This window comes from Megascapheus bottae, chromosome 1 (genome assembly GCF_031878675.1).
Source record: "Megascapheus bottae isolate mThoBot1 chromosome 1, mThoBot2.hap1, whole genome shotgun sequence".
In the NCBI taxonomy this organism is placed as follows: domain Eukaryota; kingdom Metazoa; phylum Chordata; class Mammalia; order Rodentia; family Geomyidae; genus Megascapheus; species Megascapheus bottae.
The window spans coordinates 58146481-58159776 of record NC_143509.1 but is presented as its reverse complement, the minus strand read 5'-3'; the positions used below and the strand labels follow the sequence as shown (position 1 = coordinate 58159776).

Sequence of the window (13296 nt, the reverse complement as noted above, 5' to 3'; positions counted from 1 at the left end):
AAGCAGTAATGTAAATTTTTTTCAATTTCTTTAAATTGAGCCAATTCAGAACTAGACAGCAAACCCAAATAAAAGTGGGGAAATTGTCATACAAATTCTGACATATAAGCAAGTAATAGTACATTATTGTCAGGCACCAGTGGCTCACACCTCTAATCCTAGCTACTATGAAGGCTAAGATCTTACATGTTGTTAATCTATGGAAGAAGGCAGTGAGAGAGTAATAGCCAATGGCTTTTAGAATAGGAAATTTCAAAAGTTACCAAAATGTATGGGTTGGAATGGACAACTGGAAAACAATAGAAAGCATCAGTTCTTTCCTATTCAGAATACTGAGAAATACTGTTTGAAAGAATATTGTCAGAAAGACTAAAGGGAATAAAGCAATCTAGCCTTTCTAATGTCTCAAAACTGATTCATTAGGGCTCTCTTTTAGGGCATGGATAAAGACATGCACTCAGAAGAAATTGCCAGGAGTAAAACAAAAATGAAGAATGGTTGAGGACATAAGGCCTTCAGTTTCAGCTCTAGCATCTCCACCCCTCCCCCACCAACACACACATAGACACATACATATAGAAGAAAAGGAAAGAAAAGTATAGCATGGGAATGTTGGTGCATACTTATTAATTCCAGCAACTCAGAAGGCATAGACAGAAAATAAGTTGCTATGGGCTACATAATAAGATCTTAACACAAAACAAAAGTCATTCTATATATAAAGACTAAGAAACACAAAGGTAACACAAAACAGAATGCTTTAAGTAAAATAAAAAGAAAAAATTTGACAATTTAATTAAGATTAAAAATCAACTGAGGGGCCTGGAGTGTGACCTAGTGGTAGAGTGCTGGCTTACATGGACGAAGACCTGGGTTCGATTCCTTGGAACCACATACACAGAAAAAGCCAGAAGTGGACTATGGCTCAAGTAGCAGAGTGCTAGACTTGAGAAAGCTCAAGGACAGTGCCCAGCCCCTGAGTTCAGGTCCAGAACTGGCCAAAAAAAAAAGAAATCAACTGAGGAAAACAATGAATTCTGACAATAATCCAAGATTGAGATACAAAAATATAAGATGTTCCTAAAGATGAACACCAAAGCCAGGGAAAAGACTTAAAAAAAAACCATACCATTTACATAACTCAAGAAACTTCTGAAAAAAAATATGTAAACCATATATTGAAAGAGGGTCTGCCTAGCAAGTACAAGATTCTGAGTTCAAATTCAAGTACTGCCAAAAATAAAAATTTTTAAAAAGCCAAATATTGGTGGCTCACATCTATAATGATGGCTACTCTGCACGCTGAGCTCTGGAAGATCATTGTTTGTATACAGCTCATGCAGAAAAGTTCATGAGAATCCATCTCAAATAACCAGAAAATAGCAGGGATGGAGGTATGGTTCAGGTTGTGGAGCACCAGGCCAAGTAAGCAACCTGAGCAAGTGAGAAAGCCTGAGTTCAAACTATTCTAACCCTAAAATGAAAGAACCAAAAGAAGTACTGAGAACATACTCAGTATTAACAAATACAAACCAAGAATGAAAAACACCAATGTATATTCTAATAAAATTACTAGATTTAGAATTAGTAGGGAATAGATATGACAAAAAAGGGACAGACAGATACAAAGATAGATAATCTTTGGCAATATCTACAAAAAACTATTTGTCATATAATGATCTATTGATCACTGACCAATGATTGAGCCACTGGTCATATATATTGCATTCCTACCTGTGCAACTTGTTCTGACTGTGCGTGGGTAAGTTGGGCTTGCAAAGTGCTAATGAGTTTCTCCTTCTCCTCAAGGTCATGTTTTATCTTTTCTACTTCCATCTCCTCTTCTGGAGAACTCTTATTATGCTGCAAATGCAATAAACCAATAGATTCTTGCTTAAAAGAATTACAATTAGAAAGTGGGAAGGGAAGGGGGGAAAACAAGATGATTGGGAGGGGAGGAAAACAGGGACAAAAATATGAGAAGGGGTAACAATGTGTAAGAAGTAATGTACCTACTACCTGACAAATAAAACTGTAACCCCTGTATACATTATCCCAACAATAAAATTTAAAAAAGAACTAGAATTAATATATATGTATATATATATAAATTTAATTTTTAGCTGGGATGAGGAAAAACTAAGAAAAGTACAAAAAAAGTTTCCCAGTTTTGTTTTGTTTTGCCAGTCCTGGGCTTGAACTCAGGGCCTGGGCACTGTCCTTGGGCTTTCTCAAGGTTAGAGCCACAGTACCATTTCTGGCTTTTTTCTATGTATGTGGTACCAAGGAATCAAACCCAGGTCTTCATGAATGCTAGGTAATCACTCTACCACTAGGCTAAACTCCCAGCTCTCCCAGTTTTATTATGACTAAGTAGCTCCTGTGATAGCTACCTTCCCACAGAGAATAGATATAAACTCTGGATAATATAGCAAATGGCTATGTAAAAACACTGAAAAGTGGCCAAAGGCAGGACAATACTGGAGGGAAATCAATACTTAGAAGAAATGTCTCATTCTGACAGCTTTAGTCTGAAACATAACCAGTCAGTGACAGGTAGGATTCAACTTTAGGTTATTCACAGGTTTGCTGCTTTGAAAGTAGAAGTTCAGAAAATCACAACTGATGTTAAGTAAGAGTCAAAACATTACAAAAGACTACTTAGGGACAATCCAGATATCTAAATAGCATAAATGTTCCCCTCTGGAAACTATTCCTTAGAAACCAGAATTTCTAACTACTAAATCCGTAAGAAAACCTAGTTGTGCTTATTGGAAATATAACATACAAGGGGAAATTTAAAAGAATATGAGAGTTTAATCATCAAAATAAGATATTAAGAGTTTCAGAACAATGCTCCGACTTTCAAAAGGTAGCATTCTGTATTCTTCTTTATATTTCTAACTGGATACTGTTTGGTGATGGAATTAATTAACATAGAAAGCTTCCATTACAAGAAATCCATGGAAATCTGGATGACTCAGCATATAATCCACACACACACACACACACAAATCTACCACTGTGTAGCCAAGGATAATATAGAAATTTGGAATTAGGTCAATCAATTAAAGAATTTCATAGCATAAAGAAAACTTAAGAGATTATTTTATCCTCCCTGTGCTGTGGACTAAAGTTCAGCAAAACTACAAGCTCCATAAAAAAGGCCAGCATTTGGTGCCGTATTATTTATACCACCAAAAATGTATGTAACTAGTAAAGATTTGTTATGCTAGGAGCCTTTCTTGATTCAGAAAATACCTCTGATAAATATTTAATATCTTTACCTTGGAGAATGAGTCCTCTGACTGAGGCTCTGTAGGCAGAGCAGTTGCTCCTTGTGTCTTCATTTCTTCTATGTGTTTATTTAGAGAAGTTAATTTGGCCTTTGCATGAAGTTTTATTTTTTTAATTTTGTTATCAGCAGCTTTCCTTTCTTCCTGCAAGAGAATAGTACTGATGATAAATACATATGCTTAATTCACCATTTTGAGTTATTAGCACATAACTAAAGTTTATTTTCAGTAAGCATCATATTACAGTATTGAGGAAAGAAGAATCAGATTCTCTAAGTAAAGAAAAACATCTAAGTAAGTGGTGTATGTCTTTATCAAATACTCTGCAAAAAATTGGGGGGATAATACCTGGAGAAGTTCATCCTTTTGCTGTAGTTCAATATCTTTTTGTCTAATAGTATTTTTCAGTTCCACCACCAACTGTTCTGTGTAAGCCAGCTGCTCCAGAACATCCTCTTGTGTTCTAGCATTAAATTCCATGTCTGACTCCTGGGGTAGTTCCTAGTATTTAAACAGAGAAGGGAAAAGGTAATAACTTCAGAAGAGTTCTTCATTCCAACAACTGTATCTTATTTTTTGCCCAACTCATATTTGAAAAATGAAGACTTTAACTCAGCCATCAAGAGTTATCATAGCTTCAATTATTATATACTGAGTATTTCATCTCATTTAAGTATTATCCCACTACTCAGGAGGCTGAGATCTGAGGATCAAGGTTCAAAGCCAGTCCAGGCACAAATGGAACTGAGACTCTTATCTCCAATTAACCTCTAGAAAATGGGAAGTAGGGCTTGGGTCAAAGGTAGGGTGGTAGCCTTGAGCTGAAGAGCTCAGGAACCGTGCCCAGGCTGAGTTCAAGCCCCATGACCCACCAAAAAAATAAAGCATTATCCCAATTTTGTTAAAGAGAAAATAAAAGAAAGCAATAAAGATCAGAGACTCTTAGAAGGAGGATCCAAAATGTAAGGGAGTAAAATAAAACTCTCTTAAACCATTAGGCATAACTGCTTGACTTTCAGGAAACAGACTTCTTTTGATTCCTTTATGACCCTCAGAAAACAGGCTGTAAGAAATGGTAAATGAATAGACAGGAGCAAATAGATATTCTCAAACCTAAATGGTGCTCAAGTTCTCCCTTCTTCCAATTAACCTTTTCCTATGGGTCAATAGTGTATAACCTAGGAAAAGGAGGAGGACTTAAAACCATCAGATACTAAACAGGTCCAGTGAGAAAAATGAAAAATATCTTTCAAATCTCATTCAGGACTTAGGAACCATCTCAGTAGGTCTTAAAATCATTTACAACATTTAAACATTTTTTTCTTGATCTTTTCCTCTACTTTGTACAGTGAATTTGCTAGCATTCATCTACCTTAAATTATTTTCCACTAAAGAACACAGATATATATCTTGTTAAGTCAGAACAAAACTACTCACAGGAGCTAAAGGAGCAGTCATATTGTGATCTGTGTTATCTCCTGATAATTCATGTAAAACAATATTTGCTAATCCTGATAATCGGCTCAGCATTTCTATAGAAAAAGAGAAGAAAACGTAAGAATCAGTGAAATGAACACAAATGGTTCCTATATTGGTAAACTACACTACCTATAAGAAAACTGTGCAAGTAACAGGAATCATGCACATGACTGTAGGCAGACGACGATGTTACCTGAGTATGTACAGCACAGCTGCCCACTGTTCTTAAGTGGCAATACACAATGTGTAATCACATTGTGATTAGATCATTTTAAAATAAAACAAGAATACTAAAAATATAAGTACATAATTAAGTATATACCTTTTGGGGGGGAGAGGAGGTTGGTTGTGGGGCTTGAACTCAGGATGCTGTCATTGAACTCTTTTGTTTAAGGCTAGCATTCTATCACTTGAGCGACAGCTTTACTTCCAATTTTCTGGTTGTTAAGTGGAGATAAAGTCTCATGGACATTCCTGCCCAGGCTGGCTTTGAATCACGATCCTCAGATCTCAGTCTCCTGAGTAGCTAGAATTACAGGCAAGAGCCAAAAGCACCCAGGAATTAAGCACAAATTATCTTTAAACATGAATTTTCTATCTTTTTTCCTTATGCTACTCTTGCCTGTAGATCATATGATTCAATAAATTTCTTTTTATGTGTCCCTTTTAATGTAAGCTAGCACTCTGACGCTTAAGCCACAGCACTCCTTGCAGCTTTTTCCATTGTACATGGTACCAAGGAATCAGACCCAGGACTTCGTGCATGCTAGACAAGCAATCTACCAGTAGGCCACATTCCAGCCCCATAATATGTCTCTTTATTCTTTCAAAAGGCTTTGCTTACAAAGTTAAATATAATCTTTGTCACAAATTGTAGTATTAACTGTGTATGTATGAAGAGGGAAAAGAACCAAATTTAGTACTTTTGCTTCTTCTATGAGAAATTAGAAAAAGCAAATTAAAGCCATTTTATTAAATTTAATTAAATGTAAGCAGGAAAAAGGGGAAGCTAATATAAGAAATCAGTAAAACTAAGATAAAATCAACAAGGCAAAATGTGGCTCTTTGGAAAAACAAAGGTCTAGTCAGTCTAGTGAATAAAAAGAACCAGAGAAGGCATAAATTATTGACAGAATAGAGGATGGACGGTCCTACCACCACTTAGCTAACACACATTCAGAAAATAATGAAACACCACAAATAAACATGCAGCCGTAATTCACTGAAATAGATAAAATGGGGCAAATCTTAAAACATATATGCTACCAAAATTCCAAGAAAAATAGAATTTATATGGAGCTGTATCTATCTCACTATCTTGTTTGCCATCATTATATAATACTTAAAAAATGTCACCACTAGGGGGAACTAGACAATGCATACAAGGGACCTCTGAATTCTTAACATTTTGCACATGACTACAATTATCTTTTTTTTAAGAGAAAGATAAAAGCTTGGGGCTGAGAGTGTAGCCAAATGGCAGAGTGCTTGCCTAGCATGCACGAAGCTCTGGTCTTGATTCCTTGGTACCACACACTCAGAAAAAGCCAGAAGTAGTATTGTGGCTCAAGTGGTGCTGTGGCAGAGCACTAGCCTTGAGCAAAAAGTGTCCGAGGACAGTGCCCAGGCTCTGAGTTCAAGCCCCAGGACTGGTTAAAAAAAAAAAAAGAAGATAAAAATGAGGTAAATGTAATGTGAGATCCTCCATTAGTGTCTGGAGTGGAAAAAAGAAATATTAATAAAGACATTAGTGGAATATGAACCAGTCTGAAGTAAAACCATCTCAATGCCTGCTTTATTACTCCACCTGGGAATATATCAAACAGAATGACAAACAAGACAGCTTAGTAAAACTCCTAGACTTGAATCCTTTAGGATTAAGGATAAAAGGTCATATATCCAGTAAGATAATGAAAACAAGGTTATCAGACTTTTCAACAGCAACATTTTTGCCAGAAAAGAAATTACAGATTTGAGTTCAAGCTGTGCCAAAAATTTTATTTCTAGCAAAAATTAAGTGGAGACCTAAAGCACACAGATAACCAAAGATTTAGGTTGTTGTAAGTCTTTAAAACAAGAAAAGAAACATCATTACAAGGACTGGTGAACAAACATTACATTAATAGTGGAACTAAGACTGGGAAGGGAAGAGCATATATTCTGGGGGAAAAAAGAAAACTGAAAAACTGTGGAAAATGTAAGTAACATAAACAAAATAAAAAGCTTTTAAACTGCTTTTAATAATTAATAGTGATGGTAAAAGACAGTTATTCTGAGCAAAACATAGGATGCACAGCTGAAATACCAGTAAAAACTCAGTACAATAATAAAAAAGAAAAGGGAAAAACAGTAAAAACTGAACAACAGTAAAGTAAAATAAGGCATGGACGAAGGGGTAGAAATTGAGTGGGAGAGGGGGGAGATTTAACAAAGAGAAGAATCAAAGATGAATATGTTTGAAAATGAAACAATAAGCCCTGTTTAAGTTGTTTTAAAAATAGGGAATAGGATGTGGAGAATGACAGAGGAGATGAGGTTGATGGATACACTGTACAAGTGTGCAAATGTCACGCTGACCCCTCACTACATAACTAACATATGCTAATAAAATGCAATGGTGGCATTACCTCTGTTATTCCTAAATTATTATATATGGAATAAAAACAAATGAATACTGTAATACCAACTGTATCTTATTTCTAGTATAAAAATACAAATGTAATTTTGAAGCAATTAAGAACACTAAAATTCAAGTTGTTCTTAAATTTGAATTGAAAATATCACTATGAGCTTGCAAGATATTTGGTCATATTTCACTAGTTCTGTCTACCCAAAAGACTTGCTTACTAACAATAAACAGGGTCTTGAAGTACCATTCCATCATCATCATCATCATTATTATTATTGCCAGTCATGGGGCTTGAACTCAGGACTTGTGCACTGTCCTTGGGTTTTCCTCAAGGCTAGTGCTCTACCACTTGAACCACAGCACTACTTCCAGCTCTTTCTGCATATGTGACACCGAGGAATCAAACCCAGGACTTCATGCATGCTAGGTAAGCACTCTAGCACTAGGCCAGCCATGATCCTGGCCCCATTCCCCTATTATTTAAAAAAAAAAAAATGGAGACAGACAGACAGACAGACAGGAAGGAAGGGAGGGAATAACAGGAAGGCTTTTCAAGAAATGGCCATTCTACTTCTAAAGGAGGAAATGTCCAAAATGAGCCTGAAACATCGTGTCATACAAGTTAGCAAGGAAGCTATCAAAGAATACTAAAGTCATGCCAAAAGTATCCAGGAAGACAGGTGCTAGTGGCTCACATCTTAATCCTAGCTACTCTGGAGGCTGAGATCTGAAGATCAGGGTTTAAGCCAGACTGGGCAGGAAAGTCTAACTCTTATCTCCAAGAAGCTACTCAAAAAGCCAGAGTGGTGCTGTGGTTCACATGGTAGAGCACTAACCTTGAGCACAGAGCTCAGGGACAGAGCCCAGGCCCCGATCTCAAACCTCAACACTGGCAAAACAAAACAAAAAAAAAAGTATGCAGGAGCCAAACTGAACAAGTCCTTACAGGCTGTGTTCACAAGAATTTCAACAACTGAAACCCACACACTAACTTCAATATAATAATTTTTATAATAATATATAACTTCAATATAATATATAACTTCAATATAATAATCTTTATAATAAAAAAGTAGTTGCCATCTGAATCAATTGTCTTTTCTGTGGGGTGATACTACTGTTTGAATTCTGAGGTTCACACTTGCTAGGCAGGCACTCAATCACTGAGTCATGACTCTAGCCCTTTGTTGCACAGGTTATTTTGAGATAGGGTCTCACATTTTTCTCTTGTTTTCCCTGCAGGCCCAGGTTTGGACTATGAACTTTCTATCTGGACAATGAACTTTCCTATTACAGTAATGACAGGTACACACCTAGCCTCTGGTATCAGCTTCCTGACTAGTTAAGATTACAGGTGAGAGCCACCAGGCTTGATTATCTTGGCCTTTTAAGATTCGAAATTTATCATTCTGAAAGAGTAGATAAGGGTATTTATCACCGTACAAAATTATTCTAACTAATAAAGCCACCTATTTGGATATGCTGCAAACTCTAATAAACTCAGGGATCTAGACACCTAGCATCAACAACTGATAACTGATAAAAAGCACAAGCTAGACAGCATAAACTTCCTGATGAAAGAACATACTACTACCTATAGTCTTGCCAACAGGAATAGAATGTCAGTCTGATGAAGCTCCAACCCGTTACCATCTGCAAATAACCTAAGGGACAGAAGAACATGCTGAGCCACCCAGTGAATATTCAACTTTCAGACTGTGGCTGACACCACAGGTGAAAAGGCCTAATATCTTCAAGACAAAATAGAGAGAAAAAAGACTTACTGTACGATGTTTTAGAAAGACAAGATTCGGGGCCAGGAGTTTAGCCTAGTGGTAGAGTGCTTGCCTAGCATACACAAAGACCAGGGTTTGACTCCTCAGTACCACATACATAGAAAAAAGTTGGAAGTGGTGCTGAGGCCCAAGTGGTAGAGCTCTAGCCTTGAGAAAGTCCAAGGACAGTGCTCAGGCCCTGAGCTCAAGTGCAGGATAGGTGGAGGGTGGGGGGGAGAGGGAGACAAGACTCACATTTGGGTTAAAAACTACTGAAAGAAACTAAAACGAAGTGTTGGTCTTTGGAAACATGGACAGGGTAGTAAGTGGGATGAGGCACATGGGAGGGTTTCTGGAATGACAAGCATCTAGTTCAAGTTGGTAGTAACTCATTAAGCTATCTGTACTTTATAGAGGGTTTTTTTGTTTGTTTGTTTCTTTGGGTGCTGGTATTGGAATTTGAACTCAGGCTCTCATACCCTTCCTTGGCAGTTTTGCTTATGGCTGGTGCTGAGCCACGCCTTCACTTCCAGCTTTCCCTAAGTTAACTGGAGATAAGAGTCTTGTAATCTGTCTGGCTGGAATGGCAAACAGTGATTCTCAGATCTCAACCTCCTAAGTAGCTATGTTTGTAGATATGAGTCGTTGGCCGTAGGCTCATAGTGTGTTACAGTAAGGTTTTTCTTTTTAATTAACAGAGTTGTTAAGAAATTATATTTAGGGTGCTCATAAAAATTTAAAAATTTTATGGACATAACATTTATGCAATTTATGAGGTTAATATGTTTTATTTATGTATGGGAGTTATTAACTATGTAGCTATCAACTCAGAATAATTAGCACATTCACAATTAGCTCACTCATTCTAGATGTTGCCCCTGGCTTTGTCACAGGCCCAGACCAACTGTAGCCCTAACTTGTTAGTCACTTTCCCTCTTGTTTACTTCACATTCCTTAACTAATGCTAACCTTCGCTTCTGTGGCAAACCTGACATTTGCACATGTACCTTCTATACTAAGCAGCTCGGGACCCCATTGCTACCACTTCTATTTTTAGGTCTAATCAGAAAAGGACTCATATTTCAGACAGAATTTCTGGACTATTTTTAAGCCATAAACTCTTCAGAGAAATGTAAAAATATTCTAAGTATGTGTGCACACAACCACCTAACCCAAGTTAGTACTGCTTAGATCAAATCTTTTACATATCATCATAGTATCTGATAAAACATATTTTATGTAATTTGTGAAAATGTTATTTTTTCCTTTTGCATTAAAACTTAGTTTTATATAAAATTAAAATCCTGAATATTCTCTCCTCCCTCCATATCATTAACACAAGTCCCTAGAACAGTGCGTCTCTATCAACATACTACTGAAAATTTTTACACATGAAAAAGACATAGAGGCATAATGTAATAATTATGGCAAAATTATTGGATAATTTTATCTCCTTAATAATGTATTTATTTATTTCATTCTCATCTTGACATCTGTAAGCTTAGTATTAGTAGTTCAAAGCCAGCCCGGGCACAAAAGGACCTGAGACTCTTATCTCCAATTAACCTCTGGAAAATGGGAAGTGGGGCTTGGCTCAAGGGGGTAGGGCAGTAGCCTTGAGCTGAAGAGCTCAGGGACAGTGTGCACAGGCTGAGTTCAAGCCCCATGACCCACAACAACAACAACAACAAAAATAAGCAATAGAAAACCATAAAATTATTTAAGTGGAAAGTGAATTACACTTCTCACAACTATTTAATTAATTATACATGGATATATATTAAGGAAAAACAGCATTTAAATAAAAACGTGATACTAGGCATCAGGCAAGATTAAAATATCTGAGAAGTTAATGGAATGAGAATAATGCAGTGGAAAAAGCACTAAACCAAGAGAGCCTGGTAACTGAGTTTGTTGTACTGGCTCAAAAAGAAGCTTTATTTTACCAGGTGAGACATCTTGAATGTCCATTTTCTCACTTTAAAATTAAGAATCATTTTTAAAAAACAGAGCATTCTAAATATTACTAACATAATTCTATGAGGCATCTCACCAACAGCTAAGAGCTTTAGTAGTTCAAAGGCTGGGAACTCAAGGGAATGAGAACCAAGAGCCACGTTTAAATAAAAATGGGCATTCCCCTCCCCCAAATCTATTAGGAGCATTACTGGACAAATCTACAAATAAAATTCAGTAAATATGAAAATGTTTATGTTCACAGCAATACATTTACATAAAATGATGGTTATTATTTTACAAAGCATCAGAATTGTAAAAAGCAATGAAGTAAATAGTGAGCTTTATACCAAGGCCAAACCTCTATAAAACATTTCTCTCCAAGTCCATGTTGGCCCCACCTTCCACAAATCCTACCAATAAGATCTTAGCATTGTTAAAATAGAGTGCCTCTGCGAATTAAATTTTTAGAAAAGTGATTTTCTTTAAGGCCTTGAAGCTTATCAACCATTATTATTTATAAAATACTAATCTGCTCTTATGGTAGGAGGTATAAAAATAAAAGAATACATATGATATAATGAGATGTCTTGGGGCCAGAAGTCAAGCCCAAACGTATGTTTCATATGTTCCTTGTACACAGTCTTAAGAAAAATAGAATTTTTAAAATACTGCATGAAACAAGGTTTTGTGGTGTTGAATTTTCTACTGTGGCATTATGTGGGAAGTCAGAAAGTTTCAAATTTTAGAGCATTTCAAGCTTCTGTTAGGAATTCAATCTGCATGAAAAAGATTAGCAGTATATTATTCACATATATACATTATATATGTTTTCCCTGTGACCAGAACGTTTCCTAGGGATAACTATTTACAGTGCTTACTTCTGGGAAATAGATAACAGAAAGTCAGGAGATGGAAGAACAGTCTATCCTTTGATATTGAACTTTCTGTTCTCTAAAAGCACATACAGGGCCAAGAGTGTAGTCCAGTTGGTAAAGTGTTCACTTAGTATGCAGGAAGCCCTGGTTTCGATTCCTCAGTACCATACACACATAAAAAGCTGGAAGTGGCGCTCTGGCTCAAATGGCAGAGCACTATCCTTAAGCAAAAGTTTCCAAGGACAGTGCCCAGGCCCTCAGTTCAAGTCCCAGGATTGGCAAAAAACAAAACAAAACAAAACAAAAAAAACAAAACCCCACATACAAGGTGAGCATTAGTGGCTCACATTTGTTATCTCAAGAAGCTGAGAGATCTGGGAATCAAGGTTCAAAGCCAACCCAAGCAGGAAAGTACCTGAAAGCCTCCTATCTCCAATATACTACTCCCCCTCCCTCCCTGCAAAAAAAGCACACACTCTATGTAAGATCTTAATAGACTAGTACACAATGATGTGTAGCTCTGGAGGATCATGGTTCTAAGATAACTCATGCAGAAAAGTCCAGGAGACTCCATTTCCAAATTATACATAAAAGCTATGCTGGAGATGCACTCCAAACAAGCAAGCTGAGCAAGCAGAAGGCGCTGAATTCAAACCTCAGTGCCAACAGATAAAGCAGAAGACTCTTTCAGTGCCAGTAGATAAAGCAGAAGATCATGAATTCAAATCTCAATAACAGCAGATAAAGCAGAAGGCCCTGAATTCAAACCTCAGTGCCAACAGATTTAAATAAAGGTAAAAAATAATCTGGTCATTTTTCATAAAAGCCTACATCACAGAAGAATGGAGGTTCCACACCTCCAACTCCCCTACCCCCATCATAATTATCTGATCATTTTTCCTAAGAGCTGTCATCACAGATGGAGGTTCCATATCCCCCCAACCCTGTCTCTTCTTAAAGAGATTCAAACACCTTCTTGAAGCAAACAAGATGGCACTTTTATGTGACTTTCTTTTTTTGGTGGGTCATGGGACCTGACTGAACTCAGGGCCTAGCACTGTCCCTGAGCTCTTTCACTGCGGCTAGTGCTCTACCACTTTGACCAACAGCTCCACTTGCAGTTTTCTAGAAGGTTAATTGGAGTTAAGAGTCTCACAGACTTTCCTGCCCTGGCTGGCTTTGAACCGTGATCCTCTAATATCAATTTTATGTGATCTTGAGTTGGAAGTGTCCTATTTTATGGACAAGATTTTTTTTATTTCTTTTAAATTTGTACTTGTGTT

At 36.8% G+C, this 13296-nt stretch overlaps 1 protein-coding gene across 1 annotated transcript in view; it reads right to left on the bottom strand.

The window, feature by feature from the left end:
• Golgb1 (golgin B1) overlaps positions 1-13296 on the bottom strand; it is a 56235-nt gene that overhangs the window by 41631 nt on the left and 1308 nt on the right. The window contains exons 2-5 of the mRNA XM_090345504.1: positions 4734-4828; positions 3645-3797; positions 3288-3440; positions 1735-1863 (exon numbers count right to left, since the gene is read on the bottom strand). Coding sequence (XP_090201630.1) covers positions 1735-1863; positions 3288-3440; positions 3645-3797; positions 4734-4826 — 528 coding nt within the window. The 5' untranslated portion in view covers positions 4827-4828. The remainder of the gene's footprint in view (positions 1-1734; positions 1864-3287; positions 3441-3644; positions 3798-4733; positions 4829-13296) is intronic.